Genomic DNA, 23046 nt, shown 5'->3' with positions numbered 1-23046 from the left:
TACAATCGTCGTATTTCGTCTTCTTTTCAATGCTAGCAGTACTGGCTTTGCAAAAGAGCAATACACATTGGACTGTGTTGTAGATAAATCTGTAGTCATTTACACGAATAAGACTTTTGCATATGACCATAAAATCTTAAAAGAAAATTTTAAAATACAAATTAATCTGGCATGTTAAGAGACCCTCGCCATTTCGGATCAATTTGCTCATTTTAATTTTCCTTTTGATAAAGTTTTATAGAGCATTTACCTCGTCATGTTGAAGTGTCACTTTAATCCTGTTCTCTGCATTTATTTGTTCTGCCAGGGGATCTAGTTCGTTATCCGTAAAACAAGCGAAGATTCTAGAACGAAATATACATCACATGGGTATACTTTAACATTAATTAAACCACCGCTCACAAATTGTAATCCTTCTACATGTAAGTTGTTTTTCTTTCAATCATCAAAACTGTAATTGAAGAAAAATTTCCAATAACATGACGTTTTATCAGAGGGGTTTGAAGACCCCCCCCCCCGGTAATTTTAAAACTACTTAGTATATGTAAAATTTTAAGAAAATAGCTGCACCCCTTTCCTGTTTCTCAGAGACCCCAGCCCCCACCCCAGATTCCTATTCCAGATCCTCTACTGATATTTACATCTCCATTTCAAATTGATAAATGCCAAACATAATTTTTTCTTCATTTTCAGGTCCTTGTATTCTTCCTGCTCAAGGCCCGGTCACATATAGCCCGACGCACGACCCGCGCATTGAAAATTGGAAAATAGGGCCAGTGCGTTGTTGTGCGCTCAACTCCTGTCAGAATTTGTGAAAGGCTAGCGAACTTGCATCGAATACATAACATATTGCTAACGCGCTGCGCGTATACTGGACGCATTTTGACCGTACACAGAGCGCATATGCAAAACCTCCCAACGAATGCATTACGTATTGCGAGCGTGTTGAACGAATGGCTAGCGCTGGGCTAGCGCATGCACTGCGCATTCAACGCGCAGCCCGCGACCAAAAACTTCCAATCACGTGACTGTGGCTGCAAAACTAAAAATAACCTCGGGCCAGATGACACCCAGGGATATCCCTGGGTGTCATCTGGCCCGAGGTTATTTATGAATACTCCTACTAATATGTCGGGTGCCGGTGAGAATCAGTCTTGATCAAGATTGGGAGGGACGCTATGGAATGATGCACAAGGACAGTTTTGCTTTTTAATGCATATTTCATTGTTAATGTTTAATTAAAATAATACGCTTTGTGTTTGCCTATTTCATACGTGGACAGTGCAGATTGAAAACAAGTGGTAATAAAAGTCTTGGTAAATGATTTTTTATCAACCTCTCATTTCAACTGTTAAACAATGTGCTTTGTATTCGATTTTAATATTCCAAAAAATGTAAAAAGAGAAAGCGTTAGTTATTAAACATAGTAAAATGTTTATTACACCTTCAATTTTTTCATTCTCATTACAACACGTTTTTTTAATGTGCAGTAGATTATGGAAACTATCCTAATTGAACAAGTCCCTCAGTTCAAGTTTCAGTGTTTGTACCTCTTTTTTTTCTTTTAGTTTTTCTTCGTTTATATTGTTTGAACTATTGATTTGCTATTACCTGAATATTAATAATGAAAACTAATGTAAGGGGACTTGCCAAGTAAATGATATAAAAAATTTAATGCAAAAGATTAAGACAAAGATTTTAATGTTATAGAAATGCTAAAAAAGAAAACACTTATAATGATTTTAGTTTATTCCATTTCGGTTTTGTACCCCCCTTCCTTCCCCTCAATAAAAAAATGATGGGGTATTAACTTTTGCAAGGTATTTAATAAAACAATTAGTGCATTAAATAAATACAGCACAGTCTTGTTTCTTGTCAAACTTATGTTTATTAAACTTACTCTTCTGCAGCATGCAAATTGGATTTACACAATGTAAAAGTCGACATAATAATCAATGAAATGGAAATATAAAAACGCGAATACATTTAGATCTTGAAATAGACAAAATATAAATACATAATTAAAGAGAGGACATGAATAATGTTAAAAAGATAAAGAATAGAAATTGAAAGGGATATCAGGAAAATGGGAGCAGAAGTATATTAGAACACATTTGGTAAAAAAGACTGACGTGATATCCATTAAAAAAAAACAAGTACGCAAAACCCTATAAACAACTGTATACATTAATTTTGTAGAAAAATACTAAGTTATTAAGAAAATATATTTTGTTACTTATACTTACACTACCAAAGAAAAATAATTTGAAAATATGTTATATCTAAAGCAGTTTCAATTTATCAGGCAGGGAAAACACAAGTTATTTTTTGAAAAAAAAGTTGCCGGCATATCTGAATATTATCACTGTACATAATATTTTTAATACTTTACAAAGAAGAGAGGGGAAATATGAAAAAAGCTAATAGACACATGTAAAAGAAAGGGGTGTGTGGATTTAATGATAAAATAATAATAAATAATAACTTTTTATTTACCCAGGGTAGCCATTTCAGTTAGGAAACTTCTACCAGCGGGCCCTGCATAACATAAGATGTAATTATTTCCCTTCTCCAATCTAAATGCTGAGCGCCTAGCAAGAAGGGAGAAGGTCCAATTTTTAAAAGTCTTTGGTATGACTCGGCCAAAGATCGAACCCACGACCTCCCGTTCATGAGGCGGACGCTCTTCCGCTGAGCCACCATGCCCGGATTTGTCTTCAAATGTTACATTTGTTTCCTTTCTCCTTCTGGAGACTTGTAGTTGGTGAATAGTCAGTGCCATTAGGTAATGCTGATGTTGAAGAACTGCAATTTTATATTTCATTTGAGTGTCAGGATCATCCATCTACCGAGGTGATTCTTTCGAGGGCTGGAGGAGAAGTGATGAGGAGTTGGTGCCGGATCCACTTTAATGCCCTATGACTACACGCTAGAAACACGCCGGGTATAGGTTATGAACACGCAAGATACACGTTGTGTGCGTTAGAGACACGTTCAGCACTCGTTCAGCATTCGTTCAGCTCGTTCATATTCGTTGTGTGTTCGTTGGAAAGCACGTTATGTGTGCGCCAGTCGTTCGTTCGAAATCAGCCGCCGAATACTCAACGTAGGCTCAGCGTACGTCTAGCGTTGGTCTAGCGCGCTTTGCGAATGTTTAGCGAGTTCATGGCGTATAGAGTCATGCGTCGAGCTCTGCGCATATTTTTGAGCATGCTTAAAAAATCACGACGCACAAGCGAGGAGCGTCGAATACATAACGTTGGTAAAACGCGCTCGTCGAACGCTTAAAGGCCCGGTCACATATAGGCGACGCACGAGGGGCGCATGGCCCACGTGTTGAATTTTTGCTGTTTTGGTCAATGCGTTGTTACTCGCTAGGTCTGCGCTATTGTTCGTTAAGCGTTCGACGAGCGCGTTTTACCAACGTTATGTATTCGACGGTCTTCGCTTGTGCGTCGCGATTTTTTGAGCATGCTCAAAAATATGCGCAGAGCTCGACGCATGACTCTATACGCCATGAACTCGCTAAACATTCGCAAAGCGCGCTAGACCAACGCTAGACGTACGCTGAGCCTACGTTGAGTATTCGGCGGCTGATTTCGAACGAACGACTGGCGCACACATAACGTGCTTTCCAACGAACACACAACGAATATGAACGAGCTGAACGAATACTGAACGAGTGCTGAACGTGTCTCTAACGCACACAACGTGTATCTTGCGTGTTCATAACCTATACCCGGCGTGTGTCTAGCGTGTGGTCATAGGGCATTTAAGTGGATCCGGCACCAACTCCTCATCACTTCTCCTCCAGCCCTCGAAAGAATCACCTCGGAAGATGGATGATCCTGACACTCAAATGAAATATAAAATTGCAGTTCTTCAACATCAGCATAACCTAATGGAACTGACTATTCACCAACTACAAGTCTCCAGAAGGAGAAAGGAAACAAATGTAACATTTGAAGACAAATCCGTGCATGGTGGCTCAGAGGTAGAGCGTCCGCCTCATGAACGGGAGGTCGTGATTCGATCCTCGGCCGAGTCATACCAAAGACTTATAAAAATTGGACCTTCTGCCTTCTTGCTAGGCGCTCAGCATTTAGATTGGAGAAGGGAAATAATAACATCTTATGTTATGCAGGGCCCGCTGGTAGAGCAGTTTCCTAACTGAAATGGCTACCCTGGGTAAATAAAAAGTTATTATTTATTATTATTTTATCATTAAATCCACACACCCCTTTCTCCTTCATGTGTCTATTAGCTTTTTTCATATTTCCCCTCTCTTCTTTGTAAAGTATTAAAAATATTATGTACAGTGATAATATTCAGATATGCCGGCAACTTTTTTTTCAAAAAATTAACTTGTTTTCCCTGCCTGATAAATTGAAACTGCTTTAGAAATAAAATATTTTCAAACTATTTTTCTTTGGTAGTGTAAGTATAAGTAACAAAATATATTGTCTTAAATAGTCTAAATAGTATTTTTTCTACAAAATTAATGTATACAGTGGTTATAGGGTTTTTCGTACTTGTTTTTTTTTACTGGATATCACGTCAGTCTTTTTTTTTTACCAAATGTGTTCTAATGTACTTCTGCTCCCATTTTCCTGATATCTCTTTCAATTCCTATTCTTTATCTTTTTCTCATTATTCATGTCCTCTCTTTAATTATGTAATTATATTTTGTCTATTTCAAGAACTAAATGTATTCGCGTTTTTATATTTCCATTTCATTGATTATTATGTCGACTTTTACAGTGTGTAAATCCAATTTGCATGCTGCAGAAGAGTAAGTTTAATAAACATAAGTTTTACAAGAAACAGGACTGTGCTGTATTTATTTAATGCACTGATTGTTTTTATTAAAGACCTTGCAAAAGTTAATACCCCCATCATTTTTTATTGAGGGGAAGGAAGGGGGGTACAAAACCGAAATGGAATAAACTAAAATCATTATAAGTGTTTTCTTTTTAGCATTTCTATAACATTAAAATCTTTGTCTTAATCTTTTGCATTCAATTTTTTTTATATCATGTACTTGGCAAGTCCCCTTACATTAGTTTTCATTATTAATATTCAGGTAATAGCAAATCAATAGATCAAACAATATAAACGAAGAAAAACTAAAAGAAAAAAAGAGGTACAAGCACTGAAACTTGAACTGAGGGACTTGTTCAATTAGGATAGTTTCCATAATCTACTGCATATTAAACAAAACTTGTTGTAATGAGAATGACAAACTCGAAGGTGTAATAAACATTTTACTATGTTTAATAACTAACGCTTTCTCTTTTGATATTTTTGGAATATTAAAATCGAATACAAAGCACATTTTTTAATAGTTGAAATGAGAGGTTGATAAAAAATAATTTACCAAGACTTTTATTACCACTTGTTTTCAATCTGCACTGTCCACATGAGAAATGGGCAAACACAAAGCGTATTATTTTAATTAAAAATTAACGATGAAATATGCATTAAAAAGCAAAACTGTCCTTGTGCATCATTCCATAGCGTCCCTCCCAATCTTGATCAAGACTGATTCTCACCGGCACCAGACATAGTAGGAGTATTCATATCCCTGGGTGTCATCTGGCCCGATGTCGAAGATGCCATCTGACTTGAGGTTCTTTTTAGTTTTGCAGCCACAGTCACGTGACTGGAAGTTTTCGGTCGCGGGCTGCGCGTTGAATGCGCAGTGCATGCGCTAGCCCAGCGCTAGCCATTCGTTCAACACGCTCGCAATACGTGATGCATTCGTTGGGAGGTTTTGCATATGCGCTCTGTGTACGGTAAAAATGCGTCCAGTATACGCGCAGCGCGTTAGCAATAGGTTATGTATTCGATGCAAGTTCGCTAGCCTTTCACAAATTCTGACAGGAGTTGAGCGCACAACAACGCACTGGCCCTATTTTCCAATTTTCAATGCGCGGGTCGTGCGTCGGGCTATATGTGACCGGGCCTTAACGAACAATAGCGCAGATCTAGCGAGTAACAACGCATTGACCAAAACAGCAAAAATTCAACACGTGGGCCATGCGCCCCTCGTGCGTCGCCTATATGTGACCGGGCCTTCAAGCATGAAATGATAAAATACGAATAATGGAAGTATAATGATAAATGGTGGGTGACGAAACACAGCACCAAAGAACATACACTTTCAACGAAATATACCTACACTTATCATTATACATGCACTCTAAAGTAGTTCGGGGATTTCGAAAATAGTAATTTCCCCTTTAAGATGATTGTGTCATTCATGCCATTTTTGCCCAAAGTCCTGTCCATATGTTAATAAACACCACTGCCCCAACCTATTTTTGACAAAAAAGTTTACTATACAGTTTTGAATAACTGGCTAGTTGCCCTTAAATATATTTTCTATTGTACACAATATCGATGAGATGGGAAATGATAAAAAGAATAACCAAAGAGAACTGAACACTTTCATTCATAGGCGACTTTTGATAATTTCGTGACACAACTTCTGAAACCCTGTTTCATAATTTACACTGGCTCCCTATTAGACAAACGATTATTTTAAAATTTCTGTGTTAGTGATCACACAAAATTTGAAAATTGAATTTCAAGACATTTGGCCCAAACGTACATCGGAAGAATTGATAATAATAATAGTCAATATCCATAACGCGCTTTTCCCACATGGCCGAAAGCGCTCACAATTTCAGTTAACTTATTTATACAAACAAAAAATTAGAATGACTTAGTAAATGAAGGTACTTGCCTAAAACAAAAAATAAGGGACTTTTAAATGACATAATTGTTGGGGATTGTCTTTTTGTGAGAGGGAGTTTGTTCCATTGTATTGAGAATGCAACGGTGAACGTTCTCTGTAACATGTTGAATATGTTTATTTAAGTGGGTATTTAGAGGATCTACCGGTAGTTCTTCTACCTGGGACATAAGTTCCTAAACAATCAGACAAGCATTTTGGAGTTAGGTGATATGTATACAAAAAGAAGTAACTTAAATCTAATTTAAATTGAGTATGCAAGGGTGTCTGTGTTCAATATTTTAATGAAACAATTGAACTTTAGTATATCAAAAATATTTATATATAGCATTTAAAAAGTTATTCAAAACCCACGTGCGCAAAGAAACATGAATGTCTGATTAAAAGTCATTGACTCATTTAAACATGTTAATACGTCATACCTATATCAAATACGTTGACATGGTTGATGCGATCATTGTTCATGCACCTGGATATTTGTCCTATGATTTGTATTCGTTTAACATAAATCTATATTATGGCATTTGAATGGAATTAAATAAAACTTCAATTACCTAATTGTTTTCAAATGCTGGTGCTTCTTTAGACTCTGCAGTATTGACCTAGTGCGTATGTTTCCGATCATGAGCTCTTTTAAGACCAGAGAGGTGAGTTGTTGGAATGATTCTGAGAAAAGATGTCCTAGTGAAACAGGGTCTCCAATAAGAGGAACTGGTTGACGGCTTCGCTCTCCCAAATCATGTCCGCACTCGAAATACAACTCCTCTAGGCTGGCTTGTGCCAATTGTTCAACCATCACCGGAGAGACAGTGTGAAGAGTCAAAATTCTTAGCCGTTTCAGGTTAGGGAATATGGTTTTGATGGCTGTGTCAAATTTGCGTAGGCCGCAAAGGAACCGATCGTCAATATGGAGTTCCTGAAGTATGCTGAACGCTTTACCTCTCTGAATTACAATAAAGCAAAAAAAAGAATAGTTATGCAAGCTACTTTGAAATAACGCAAACGATAAAAAATATAACAGGGCCCAAATAAACAGTATGATCTTGACACCTTAAATCCCATATTAGTAAAAGAATATCCTCCATCGTATTTTAATGTACTTATTTAAATATGTTATTGGTTATTTTGTATAATGTTCTAAAATGTATTTATCATAATGTTAAGTCCTATAGCTTGAATACAAACAGTGTTGGAAAAACGAGTACCTTTGAGACATTTAATGCCACAGAATAGAACTCGTCATCGAGATCCGTTTTCAAAATCTTCAATGTTGTCAAAGAAGTTGGTGAAGAAAGCAGGTCGGCTATGTCCCGAGATACAGTCGGTCCGCAGTCTCTTCTTAACTCCAGCGTTTCCTGACAATCGTAAACAAATATATTATACTATTAAAGGGGTAATAAAAAATAGATTGAAAGAAAGGGTTTACGGTTATGCAACTAATTATCGCTGATTTTTTTTTACGTTTGATAAGGTTATCTAAAAAATCTTTTTTTCTCCGAGACACGCGAACTTTAGTGCATCAAAAACGAAAATACACAAAAAACTAATAGATATTCTAGAAGTCTACTTACAATCCTATAAGAAAGCAAAAACACTGGTTGATAGAAAACTTTTTTGTACTTTTTTTTACATCTGCACGACTGTATAACATGTCTCGGGATAATTATCAAAAGCCCAAATTTTCACTTCCATAGATAATATTTGATATTTTTAAACCAGAGGGTAAACCAGCCCAAGGCATACATGAATTGGCAAGCGATATATATATATATATACAAAAAAAAACTTTTAATTCTCAAAGTAAAACCTCTCTTCTTCGGGTAAGTTTGTTTATTAATTGCCTGAAATATTTCCTTTACTTTATTTGTATTCAACATAAGGAACAAAAAAAATCTCTATTGCTTTGAATGATATTTTGAAATTTATTTTAAAACAAACCATTTGATGCTGTTCCATGATGAAAAGGTAACCAGACACCGTGTGAGCAGACATGTATTTATCGAGATCAAGCGTTCGTTTCTCTGTAAATATCCTTTGCCCAACTACCTTCGCTATATCTTCGTCATAAGCTTCAAAGGTAACATCTACAAGAAAAGTATAATTTATTCCTGTTGGCAATATTGACTGAGAATATTCGGCGATGTCCTGCTTGAGGGCGGGATTGATTCGATTGCTCCCTTGTAACATATGAACTATTTCGAGACCAATCTGTTTCACCCGGGCAGCAGTGAAATATAATAGATAGCGGAATTCTTTGACGTTATCTCCCATTACTTCGCCCAGTGACCTTTTATACTCCTTGCGATCAGCGCTATGAAGAGAAGCAAGATATAGAGCTGCTATGTATTCTTGGAAGAGTTTGTGAGGAAAGAAAATGTTTGTGTTTGTAGCCTGTAAAGCACTCATAGATCTTTTCTGCCTTGGAACCATTTTTTGTTCCCTGCTTAAGACCCCGATTCTGCAACAGATTGTCATGGCGTCAGGACACAAGCTAAAGTCATCTACCTTAAAAAACATTTTCCGTTGAAGGAGCCCACCAAAGGCCATTGATCCTATCTGACCAAGACAAATCTTGATACGTTGCCTCTCATTTTCTTCATCTGAAGCGTCAGCGGCCTTCAATTTTGAAACATAATGGTCAATTAAGAAAATTACCATTTGCTCAAATAATTGCGAAAATGTCTTCAGTCTGCGAATCGTTTCTCTTTTCTCAATGTCTATATTTTCCCACAGGATACAAAGCATAGCAACGTAAATTGGGAAGGGCGCCATGTTTTCCTTGATCACATCATTCACTTCAATGAAACGAATCAGCTCTTTACCCGCGTCTACATCCTTTAAGAAGTACTTGCTAATGTAGGTCGAGACATTTTTAGCACTGAACCCTTTAACTGCAATGAAAGCATATGATCCGCAAAGTCCTTTATTGCATTTGATCTCGTGTGCCTTCCACGGTCTCGTTGTCACAAGTACCGTGCATTGCTTAAATGTATTCAATCGCAGAACCTGAGAAATACCTGATCTGTCATTGTTAGATAGGTCTCCATCATACTCATCGAATCCATCAAGTACAATCAAAACCTTTGAAGGGTGGGATATCATGAAATGTTCAATCTGTTCTGGGCTTACAGTGTTGTTTTCACTGAGATAGTTTTTCATGCAATCTCCAAGTGTCTGACCCTTGATAACATTACGCAGTGGTATAACCAAAACCCAGTTGAATTGTTTGTACTCCTCACACCCTTCGGACCAATCCCATGCAATTTTAGAGCACAAAGTCGTTTTACCAACACCACCTTCACCTTCAACCAGAAGTCGTTTAGGGAGCACTTTGCCAACTTTTGTAGTGAAGAGATTCTTGTAATCCAGAGGTTGTGTGTCTCTCGTTAAACCTTTGTCATGCCTGAGTAGTACTAGATTGGTGTAAAGTTGTTCGAATTCGACGATTAGATTGAAATCAAGCGGATCAGGTTTTATCTTGCACATTTGTTCAAGATAGAAGGACTTGAGGTCTTCAGCGCATTGCGAAACCTGTTCCTCAGTCATGGCCTCTTGACATGCTTGGGGGTTTCCTTTGCTCGGCACTAAACAGAAATAAGGGAGAAAGAAAGATGTATAATATTGTTACATCAGATACATCAGAATATGGTTAAGATACTCCAGTGGGCTTACATCCAACTTGTCCAGGATAGATGGACCTATTTATGTCTAAATTTTATCCAACCTTTAGTGAACGTGATCTTCGAAACCAGTTAATATTTGTTAAATAAGCACACGCACTGCATGTAAACACAAGTTCAAACTTATCTAAACTAAAATAGACAAGGGTAAGGGATATTATAATTTTACTGGTGCATTATTTTTTTATCGATTCATCTTAATCTTAAAAAGAAATTCCGAAAACAGATTTTGCATTTACTATACAATTGGCGTTAAAATTACCTTAGTAAATTATCTTTGTTCTGTTTCTGTTTGTGGTAACTCCCGTAGGAACACGGCAGGACAGCATTTTGCTGGTAAACGCCAAGCTGGTATATAACCAATTACCAATGACACATTTTACGTCTAGATTAATCAGTCAAAGTGGCTGACGTTATAGACGACAGATATCACTCTCGGGCCTTTTTATCAAAATGAAGACAATTATAGCAGAGTTGGATTCGAACTCACAACCTTGCAATTATGGGTCCAATGCTCTAACTACTGGACCACACGACCCGTGTGGTCCAGTCCATCTTGAACTGACCTTTTTTGTGCTATGCTCTCTGTACATCAGAAGCGTACGCGGGGGGGTATTCATTTTTTGTTTTGTCAGTTTTTTGTACGAAATAACTACCAAATTACCTAATTTTTTGGTTGAAGATCTTCTTTTGGGGGATTGTGAAATTTTCATTCTGCTTGAAAACTCCCTCTTTTCAAAACCCCTGCGTACACTACTGCTTTACATTATTTATTTTATTCGAAAATGTCTGTCCACACTACATCGTTTATTCTTCCATGCATTCATCAAAGTTACATTGGTGTGACAGTGCCAATAATGACAATAGAATGTCAATAACTGCTGGTGCACCCTATACAGAATGAAGACGAATAAACAGTATTAAATAAGAGATCAACGTAATTTCTAAGCTTCGACGAAAACAATTCTTACTGAATGTCATGATAACGTCAATCGAAGAACCAAAACATTAATAAATAAGAGGAATAACATCGACATTTCCACCACACACAACCGAACATGTGCAGCTGAAACCAATATTTTATTCCTCGAAATTCGTCGTGCGAATGGGGTCGATATAAATGTACCTGCACGCTTATTCATAATGGATAGTTCTAATGAAGCCTCATGGAATATTGAAATGAATGGATCAAGTTCAATGAGCTGAAAGTTCAAAGTTCAAAGAGCATTTAATTTGAAATAAATGATGTTGCATTTTCAGAATTCATATTTCCTACTTAATTCTTATTTGTTTTTTTTTGTTGTATCACTCAGCAGTGAATACTTGCGCTAAAATCTTAACGAAAAGACCTTCTTACAATACCTTTTTTCACACTAGCTTCGCACTTGTGCCATCCCCCATAGAAAATCGAGATAGGAAAATAAAAGAAGACCCTTCAAAACCATTGCACGATACCACCGCCTTGCAATATTTTGAGATGATATTAAAAAAAATCCAATGAGGGACGCAGATATATTCTTATATTGATAGAATAAGTTGTACTCACCATTCTTATCAGATTTAAGATATCCACCTGAAAGAGACCAACAAATTTAAAATGTTTCTTGACATAATAATTTTCATTTATCCACTCCCTTACTACAACATAAGTCAATAAGCTAAAGGTGCATATTATGGCCTTGATGAAATTCACACTGCACATTTTCAGAATGATTTGATTACAATAAATAGGGATCGAACCCTCGTTATCCAGAAAAAGTATAAGGTTTGAACCCAAACAAATGGCAATGAAATATCTGTAGAATATCAGGATACCGTGATACATAACCTTTAGCTTTCAAACCATATTTATTATTAACTAATTAAGCAAATTATAAATTTTCAAGAAAAAATAGGTCGGTGATCTTAAGGTCATTCACGTTTAGAGGTCAGCAGAGGTCAAATTTAGTTTAAATCCTACTTTAAAATGATCTTTAGATACAGCAGTCGTATTTTTTTTAATGCCTTGGTCAGATAAGTGCACCAATAATCTTTAAATTTCTCACTATGGTAGATTTACCACCACTTTGATGTTTATGGTCCTTTGTTACGTCACTTCGGACTCCATAGAAAAATATTGTGGTGAAAAAAAAATCTTAGGCTATGGAATTATATTTAAGGTTAACCAAAAAAGACTTTTCCAGGACTATAAGAAAACAAAACGGTAGAAAATATACCCTAAAAAAAGGCCATCCCCTTTTATACAAAAATCCAGAGTTTCTGAACCAGGAGGATTTTTTTTTTAAATCTTTATGTCATACTTCAGTGATCAACACCAGGAGGCAAAATCGTCACTTTTCAAAAAGTCGCAAGCGTAGAATCATGACTTTGATTACATTTCATCGGAACGAAGTTTGAAAAAAAATGTTCAGAAAGTTTGTTAAGGGTGTTCTCTTAAATGCGATTCAACTTGTTCGCTGAATTGTACAGTTGAATAAGCACTACTCAAAATGTGCTTGCATGTTTTATAAATTTTTATTGGTATGATCAAAGAATATGACTACATTATTTTTTGGGATGAATAGCTTAAAAACCAAAGACTTTTTTATTAATCATTACGCGGTTCAATGAACATTTAGTGAAAATAAGAAAAAATATCATTTTCATGATATCCCTGGCAATTATTGTATTATTATTAGCATGCAAATTATCTAATCAACCTTTTCTTTTCGGTATGTTTATGATTGTACAACGCCTACTTAGCTTGTTGTACGTGAGCAAATGGGAGGCTGAATGTCAAACATTCGTATCGTTGCAAAAAAGACGTACCATCCAAAATGTACCGTTGCAAGGCTGTAGGAGATGACGTCACAATACGATTTAATTCATTGCGCTCAGTAAAAATGAAGGTGCAATGCTGCCCAAAGTCATGTGTGCTTGTGGGATTTTGCTTTCAATATTTTTTTGCTCATTTTTCATAGATTACTGTAGGGAAAAAAAACTCTTGTTTTTATATTTTCGCTAAATTCCGAGGCGATGTACAACACAAACAGGGAATATTCTTATTCGTGCAATGGTGCAAGATTTTGCATTCGGTGAAAGAAAGAAACGCTCTATTCAACTCGGCTAACGCCTCGTTGAATAGAGCATCTTTCTCTCACCTCATGCATATCTCGCACCATCGCACTCATGCCTATTCGCTATTTGCATATTGTTCATTGACTGAAGGGAGGCAAGTTGACTTTTCAAAAGTCACAAGCCAAATATCATGACTTTATTTCCATTTTATTGGAACTAATTTTACATTCTCATCATGAAAGATATAATGCTTGTAAAAGGTACTTTCTAAAAGACGATATAACTTTTTGACTAAATTTCACGTTTGAATAAACACCAAATTTGCTATAATTAAATCTTTTTACGTATTTTTATTTTAAAAAAAGGTAGCATATGATGAAAGTTATTTTGAGGAAGAGTGTCTTCAGCAATATTCATCGTTTCATGGTTCAATGAACATTTATTGAAAACAAAAAATACGATTTTCAAATATTAGGCAAGTATTGTTTCATTTTGGTAACTGAAACATCTTTTATCAAATTTTTCGTTATGTTCATGACCAATTAACATGCCTCAATGATTCAAAGGCGTTTATTTAAACATTCACGCTTGATCGAACCTGTGGAATGTGATTAGCTCTTTTTTACGTTATTGGAAAAAAATGCAATTTGTAACTATGGATATCTGTCATTTGAAATAAGGCTTGAATTTCAATAATTTCATAAAATGAAGAGGTTTTCCAGGCTGGCTTTCAAACTCACTCAACACTCCGTTTTGTTGACGATCAGCCATGCATTAAATCTTTTGTTCACCGTGCGAAAGCTTCTGTGGGAAACCGGTGAAAACACGTTTATCTCATATTATGGAAATACAAGCCTTATTTCAAATGACCAGAACTTTTTTATTTCTTGACCATTTTCTGTAATTGAGGTACCAAATTAGAGAGAAGATATTGAACTTTTCAGAAATGTGGTTTTCCTTTTGAAACCCAGATACCCCTTGCCAAATGAGTTTTTAGTATCCTTTCTTCAAATTATTTTTGCTCACTCATGCGGGAATAAGAAATAAGCTAAGTAATATCAGATGAAAGAAGAGATTCTAAGCTTTAAATTGCTAGGTCGTTTATCTATTCTATTTATGATTAAGTTATGATAAATGATCGCTAAATCTCGGTGTCGTTTATTCTGGGACGCACTGTACATTTGTTAAAATTTTGACTTCCTCTCTCATAGACTAGTGTACATTATGGGTGCATATGTTTAAGAATAAGTAACCCCTTATCCAATATGGTGGAACTTTTTTTAAAGGCTGTCTTTAGCAATGTAATTTAGCAGTAATGTTTACCAAACCATCGGCAGAATTCTGTGAAAAAATAAAATCGATTTGTTCATTTGTGGATGAGTGAGTAAGTATCAAAGTGGGAAAATTGGTATTTTTAATGTCACATACTCATTGTAAAGGGTAATAAAGTGAATATTGGGGGCCAATTCGGTTTCAAATGTGACTTTAATTGCTGTTGTTTTTATCATCGATCATTTCTATCGCCACACACTTTCCGAACTTTCAACATTTTCATTGGTTGAGCGAGCACATTCGAAAACTTAGGAATGAATACTCTTTATACTGAATAAATGTATTATTTTTCCAAAAAAAATTATCGTGATCAAATTAATTTATTGACAATTCAGTAGTGGATGTAGATTTTTTTTAAATGGGGGAGGGGCCTATAATCGGGGGAGCCACCAACATTTTCAAATTTTAATATGACCTAACAAGTTTTAGAGGATTCTACCGAAAACCCTATGATGATACGTCACAAGACAGGGGCCGCGGAACGGTTTTCAAAGTGTGGGGGAGGGGCTGAGCAAAAAGTGGGGGAGGGGGCTAACCACGCAAAAATCACAATCGTATGGTCATTTTTACTTTTTTGTACATGCTTTTAGAAAAAAAGTGAGGGCTGAGCCCTCCCCCACTCCACTCCGCTTCCGCGGCCCCTGCAATATTGTGCTCACTCAACCATGAACATACGATATCAAAATTGTGTGTGGAGTGGCTAAATGATATATAGTAAAACAGCATTAAACCATCAAAATTCACCTAAAAACAATTTTTTCACCAACTTTGTATTTGAACAATCTGAAAAATGACTTTCACCACTTTACTCATGCATGACTCAACCGATCAGTCTTATTTTCACCCAAGAGTTGCTTAAGGTGGTGTCGCACATGGCGTTTTAGACAGCGTATGCCCGACGTATCAAAATTTCTCTAAAACGTCGGCGTACGCTGAAATTTGATTTTTTTTTCAACTCTGGGCGTATACTTAGCGTATTCATAACGAGTTGGACATATAAATAACGTATTAGTAACTTATAGCGAACGTTTCGTTAACATATAAGTAACGTATTCCAACGAATGCTGGCGTACACAACTTATGCCCTACGATAGCCTAACTTACGCATAGCGCGCGGCAGCGTATTGCTGACGAACACGTGTCGTAGCCTATAAAAAAGGCTGCCGCTCGACTATTCAAATCATAACCGCACGATGCATCACCTATCAACACCACCGCCATGCCGAAGAAAACTCCTGTGAACCCCACCTTTATATACCAATTCCTATAAACATGATAAACGTTGTCAATACGCCATTATACGGTAGCTGTAAGTTATAAACACGTTCAGTAAGTTTTGCGGTCGTCCGGAGCACGTCTTCATACGTCAATATACGTTGGAGTTAAGTTACACTACGTTCAAAGCACGTTACTCATGGGTTAGAACTAAGTTTTAGGGTACGCTGGACATTATCTCGACGTACATCGACTTATGAGTAACTTACGAGTAACGTGTGTCAACGTGTATCAACGATCGCGTAACTTGCCAACAACTAATATGGCCCGCGTATGCGGGAGTATGAGCGCTGGCATACGTCGACAAATTGTGTGCTTGCACGTGTTTTAGCGTACTCTTAACGTATGCAAAACTTACCCGTAACATATTCGACGTACGCCAGCGTATTCGCCAAATTCCTCGTACGTCGGGCATACGCTGTCTAAATCGCTAAGGTGTGACAGTGCCTTAAATGAGTGCAGAAAATCACCTACGAAATATCATATCTCAAAATTATTCCGTTCAAAAGTTACAGTAATTTTATTTAGGGGGGACTTACTTTTTTGTTGTGTATATAATGAAGACCCATTGCACTGTTGTAAACATTTTGATTTCCTGTCTAATCGACATTATATACAATATATAATTGCATATATTTCAGTGTAAGTAACCCCTATTAAATATGGCAGAACTCAAACATGTCTCTAGGAATATCATCTAGCAGTAATGTATATCAACCTGTGGGCAGAATTCTGAGCAAAGAATTTGTTAAATTATGACTAAGTGAGCACACATTAAAGGGGGGGGTATTTTCAAAGTTTCAATAATCATTTTGAGGGGTTGCATGATGAAAATTGCGAGCGAATTTCGTTTCAGCTGTAACTTAATTGTGTTCATCATTCATCATTTCATGACCACAACACTGTCTTTATTTTGATGTTTACACTGTCATGGTTGAGCGAGCACACTTGAAAACCTGAGAATAAATATGGATCACATTCATAAATGGATCCTCTACTAACCATTTCACAGGATCAGTTGAAGTTATTTACAAACATCAGTGGTCGATCCAGAATTAGAAAAATCGAGAGTAAGCTTTCTAATGTTTTCCCTTTTTTATCATCTATAGGTACCCCCCCCAAAAAAAAAGAGGCCCCATTCAACCGCGAATCTTCGTAATCAAAATTTTGGATAGAAAACCACCTGCGAAAACTAATACCTCAAAATTGTCCCATTAAAATGTATAGTTATATTTATTTAGTATAGAAATATTCAAAGGAATATCCTTTTGTTATTATTATTATGGGGAATAAAACAAACGTCATCTATTTCGTTTTTTCATGCCTATTTACTGAGACGTTGGTTAAAGTGGTACACCAGGCTGAATTTTAGTTTGAGAATAATTCATGTTTTCTATTTTGTGTATTCACTCATTTGGTTATTAATGATTAATGATAGTAGTTGCCCCCCCCCCCACTAAAAAGACATCACGCTCACGTAAGAAATTCTTCCCATTTTAAAAGTTGATGAACATAAATAAAATGAAGAGTGTTTTGTTCTGAAAAAGATTAAGAGCGATTTGTTCCGGAGAAAAACACTGTAGTCACCTTCTAATAGCTTTGTCTGAAGCGCACCCATTCCAGCCTCTTTCAGAATCTCTCCAAGTACTGCCCGACAGTCTGTGCCATCTGTCTGCTTGATTTTCCATCGGCCGAAAAGTTCGATCAAAGCTCCTGGGATGTCTAAGAGATGTTTCGTCAGGGCATTCTGGACCTCTGTGAGACTGAATCCAAGGCCAACAGACAATTCAGAGTAGTAGTTACCAGGAATATCTTTAGCAAGTAATATTAGCTCCATATCTTGAAGGGCACTCTCAATCGTGCTGCAAGTGGGGATTCAGATAAAAATCAAAATGTTAATTGATTACAATTTATATAATCAGCAACAAGGATAAATTTATTATTGCTTGTTAAAGGGTGGAAGGGGGGGTGTTATTTACCCGGGGGGCACTTCCATTCACGAGTGGATACCATGAGCGACCATGGGGTCTCGAAAAGCACCCTTAACACGTAATTTCCATATTCTGAAAATGCACCCCTTAACAAGTATTGGCGTGTGAAACCCTACCCTTAACAAGCATTGGAAATAAAACGATACTCTTGGCAAATATTCCCTGAAATGAACCCCTAAACAAGTAAAGGAATGCTTTATTGTTGCTGGTCCTTTGGTTGTCGGCTTTACCTTATTTGGTTTAGTACGACCCCACCTTCTACACCTTGCGCAAATAGGACTCTAAACATGTGGTGTTGGGGCAAAAGGACATCCTTTATCAAACATTTTAATTTTGTTTTATCATCCCCGCAAATTCGACCCTAAACACGTAATTTTCCTAGTGAAATATTTACCCTTTTTTCATTATTTTTGTGTTTTGACACCCTTTTCACGTTACGTACGTAACGTGCCCTATCGTGAAAAGGACACACTTTTTACGTGTTTTTTGGTCGCGCATGGTATCCACTCGTCAATGTAAATGGCCCCCCGGGGGTTATTTACAAGACAAAGATCCTATGGAAAAACAAGTATAGTTAAACTTATGAAATATATTTGCCCAGTGACGTCGTTGGGTCACGGCATGGGGGGGGGCACCAGCAAAAAATTGGAGTCACCTAGTGAGCTCAGTTCCTATATGCTGACCTAATAGAGACATTTTAAGGACAGTGTCATTAAACGGATATGTATATCACTTATCATATAATGCGAGCGCGAAGCGCGAGCTGAAAATTGTTGATATCGAGACCTAAAAAAGGACATTACAAGCAAATTTTTGTAATCATGATATATACCTGTCTCACTAAACAAACAATGCGAGCGCGAAGCGTGAACTGAAATTTTTGTATACATTGACTCCAAACAGACATTTTAAGGACTATATTTTAGGAATCTATTAAGATAATACATATCTCACCATAGTAATCTAATGCGAGTGCAAGGCGCTTGCTGAATTTGTTAGAATTATATGCATGAATGCATCCAAAGACATTAAGCACTTGTAGTCATTTTAATCATGATTAACATGCGCATCGAACCAATCAAATATTGTGAACGCGAAGCGCGAGCTGAATATTTGTGAAATTCAGAACTGAAGAGGGACATTTTAAGCCTTGTTTGTAGGAATTCACGAAGAACAAACGTATTTCACTAACCAAATGAATATTGCGAGCGCAAAGTGGGAGCTGAAAAATCAGGAAAATCATCCTGAAGAGGGGCGTTCTAAGGCTTGTTTGTAGGAATTAACGTAGACCATGCGTATTTCACTAACCAAATGATGCGAGCGCTAGCTGAATTTTTTTCATATTCAGATTAGAAAAAGGGACATTTTAAGGACTGATTTTAGGAAATTATTAAGAGTAGACATATCTCACTAATATACTAATGCGAACGTAAGCACGGAAGGGAAAAGTTTTATATCAAGACTTTAAAATGACATGTCACTACATAAAACAATAATAATTCGAAATGCGAGGAAATATATTTAGTGTATATTGACTTGAAAACGGGAGGTTTAGAACAACAGGATTATATATCTCGTCAAACAGACAATGCAAGTATCAGGAACAACGAAGACATAGGCCCTGATGAAAATTATGTTTCATTAAGTTGTATTTTTGTCATTTTCATGTAATGTGACATAACGTAATTACAAAATAATATAACAAGTTTTTCTAAATTCCTTCCCACTACGTTTCTTTAACTTTCTCCCTCTTTTTCTCTTTTCCCCCGTTTTTTTTTTGCCAGCCGATGGGGGGGGGTCACTTGCCCCCCCCCCCCCCGTAGTTACGCCAGTGTATTTGCCTGATTGTCATGAACATTTTTGTTATAATTCTCAATGTATAAAACATATAAGTACACAAAAATAATTCTCACTGTCATGACTGTACTTACCCTTGACGAGGGCCTGGGTTGAGTTCCACATCTCCCGCTCTAACAAGCATTGACTCCTGTAGATTAGGATTATGCTGTTGAGGTAACTCTTTATCAACCGCTTCTTTCAAGCTGGAACCGTTGCTTACAGGGGAAGCTGCGAGGGTGTGGCACTCTCCAAAACTTCGCTCCCGTCGGGAAAAGGGAAGGAAAGGGGAGAGAAATAGTGAAAGTAAAAAGAGAAAGACGACAAGGAAGGGAAGAGAAACAAAAACGGGAATACCAAATCCGGGAGAAAGGGGCAACAATAACGAATAAAACAATAGGAAAACAGGAAAGCAAAAATAAAAGGAACGAGAAAGAAAGGAAGAGAGAAAGGGGCGGGATAGGCAAAGTCCCGAGGTTGGATGTTCATGTGTACTTAATGAAGCGGAGTCTGTCTGAGATGTTACCTGTTGAAAAAAAAGATGTCATGTTACACGGGCGCAGAGCTGTCGAAGAATACCTTATGGGCATGCTGTCATGTCATGCAGGGAACGGGGAGGGGATAGGGCAGGGAAATAATTAAAAAATATGGATCTTTCAGGTATAATATTTTTTTCGCTTCCATTGCCTTTTAGTGCTAAAGAAGATGTATGTATTCCGTGGTTCTAAAAGTGACATCTCAGATATTTAATGCTCTTTTAGTTTACCTCCCCTATGGAAAGGATGTGGTAAAGAAATGATCACAAATATTACCAACCGTTTGACCAGATGGTTCCTGATATAAGGTGTCACTCCCTGCACAGCACGGATGTGGTGAATCTTGACCAATTTTAGTGTATGGTTCGGCATTGCAGTCGCCTTGTTGATTTACAAACGAAGAATCAGATGAATCCACTTCAGCTTGTCTGGCCTGCTTATTTTGCGACCCTCCTTCAGAATCCCCCTCCTTCGCTTTGAGTCGTTTCCAAAGAACCCTTAACCTCTGAATACGTTCTTTCAGCAATTCTTCTCTCATTTCTCTGACCACCCATTCTTTCATCCTATGGATAAATGTTCCGATTCGCACTCTCCACTCACTTAAAGCCACAGGCATGATGAAGAAATCAGACTACACTTCAGAAAAAGAAGTTATGATCTGGAAAAAATAACGGAGTAAGTGTTATTACGATTATTATTTTCATTATTTTCTTTAATGATTTTAATAATAATCATTACTAATATTGTTGTTATTATTCTGACATTTTATTTACCCTGGGTGTCCACGTTAGTTAGGAAACTGCTCTTCCAGCGGGCCCTGTGTAACACGATATGGTATCATTAACCTTCTCTAATGTAAATGCTGAGCGCCTAGCTAGAAGGCAAAAACATTCCACTTTGTTCATTGTTAATATTTCTTTGTTATGACTCAGCCGAGTTCATGAGGCGGACGCTCTACCGCAGAGCCACCAATGGTGACTGGAGTAGTAACAGTAGAAGTAAAAGTGGTAGTAGTAGTATTAGTAGTAGTAGCAGCAGTAGTAAAAGTGGTAGTAGTGGTAGTAGTAGTAGTAGTAGTAGTAGTAGTAGTAGTAGCAGTAGTAGTAAAAGTAGTAGTCATGGGTGTCGATCGGTATTCTTGGTTGGGGGGGGGGGATGATTGACAGAAATGTTCATGTGGATGGGGATCTTTCAACATTAACCCCACTAAACTCACAAGTTCGGACATTTGAGAGTGGTTGATATGCATGGAGTTCTTGGACATTCCTTCAATTTTGTAGTGTACTGAAAATTCAATTTGTCACAAGTAAGCCTATTTTAAACTAATACGAAAGAAAAAAATGACAAAAAAATTGTCAGGACCATGTACATAGTGATCTGTTTATTGAGCATGATGTATACTCACACACGTATATGTATATATATATATATATATATCACCCTCACTAACAATGCGAGCGCGAGGCCCAAGCTGAAATTTTTAAGTATGACATGAAAACAGGAAAAATGTACCTGTTTAGGTTTGTTTTTAGTAACTCACGAGGATAGATTAGTATGTATCTCACTAGAGAGCGAGCTAAAATTCCTTTATATTCCGACCTGAAAGCTTGACATTCTAAGCATTTTTGGTACCAATGATTAAGATGGGTATCTAGAAGAACAATAGATGCGAGCGCAAAGCGCGAGCTGAAAATTTTGATAATTCGATCTGGGGGGCGTTTCATCAATATTTTCGTCCGACAAGTAGTCAGATCTGACAACTTTCCTGGATTCTGATTGGTTGAGAAGCACTGTTACTATAGTAACTGTCGGATAAAACAGGACTTGTCGGATAAAACGTCTGACAAGTCCTTTGATGAAACGCTCCCCTGGAAAAAAAAAGATAGTTTAATGGACGCTTTTACTAAAGAACAAGATATATTATATCCAACAAAATATTATTGCAAATCGAAGCGGGAGTTCTTTTGAGGTTTAGAACTAAAAACGGGACATTCTATTCACTTATTTAATGATGAAAAGAATGGGTTGTTGGTACAGAAATCATGCGAGCGCGCAAGCGCGAGCTGAAAACTTATATATTCCAATCTGAAAAAGCAGACATTTTGAGCACGATTTTAAATGAAAATCGAGTTGGTATCTCAATCTCACTTGCTGATTTCAGTGTAGCATTACAATCTTATTCTATTTTAGTTGCACATGCAGAATTATTGGGGGGGGGGGGCAAAACGATATCTTCCCCCCCCCCTGCCCCCCCCCATCGACGCCTCTGTGTATACAACTTCTCTTAAACTTCTCTCCAATGGTTTTATAGTAACTTATCACACAGAAATCAATATGTAGTGATCGATGGTGTCAAATCCCATTTTAGTAATGTATCATGTGGAATTCCACAAGGATCTGTATTAGGCCCACTTCTTTTTCTTGTTTACATAAAAGACATTATCAATTTTTCTCCAAGACTAAACTTTTCTCTGTTTGCTGACTATACCACTGTTTCAATATCACACAAAAATATATATCATCTTGTATCGTTAGCAAACATTGAATTGGATAAATTAAACAAATGGTTTGCTTGCAACAAA

The 23046-nt window shown here is 36.9% G+C and overlaps 1 protein-coding gene across 1 annotated transcript; it reads right to left on the bottom strand.

Moving 5' to 3' along the window:
- Nucleotides 1-213: 213 nt before the first annotated feature.
- LOC121421468 lies at nucleotides 214-21117 on the bottom strand. The gene is made up of 8 exons (XM_041616166.1): nucleotides 20745-21117; nucleotides 20024-20454; nucleotides 17689-17963; nucleotides 11984-12010; nucleotides 8696-10341; nucleotides 7957-8112; nucleotides 7312-7700; nucleotides 214-344 (listed from the first exon to the last, which is right to left on the bottom strand). Exons 1-8 carry the CDS (start codon nucleotides 21078-21080, stop codon nucleotides 236-238), a joined length of 3369 nt encoding a protein of 1122 aa, XP_041472100.1. The 5' UTR covers nucleotides 21081-21117; the 3' UTR covers nucleotides 214-235.
- Between the last annotated feature and the right edge of the window lie 1929 nt (nucleotides 21118-23046).

This window comes from Lytechinus variegatus, chromosome 9 (assembly GCF_018143015.1).
Source record: "Lytechinus variegatus isolate NC3 chromosome 9, Lvar_3.0, whole genome shotgun sequence".
NCBI lineage: Eukaryota > Metazoa > Echinodermata > Echinoidea > Temnopleuroida > Toxopneustidae > Lytechinus > Lytechinus variegatus.
Note: the sequence above shows the minus strand (reverse complement) of the source record. Positions and strands in the feature narration are given on the sequence as shown.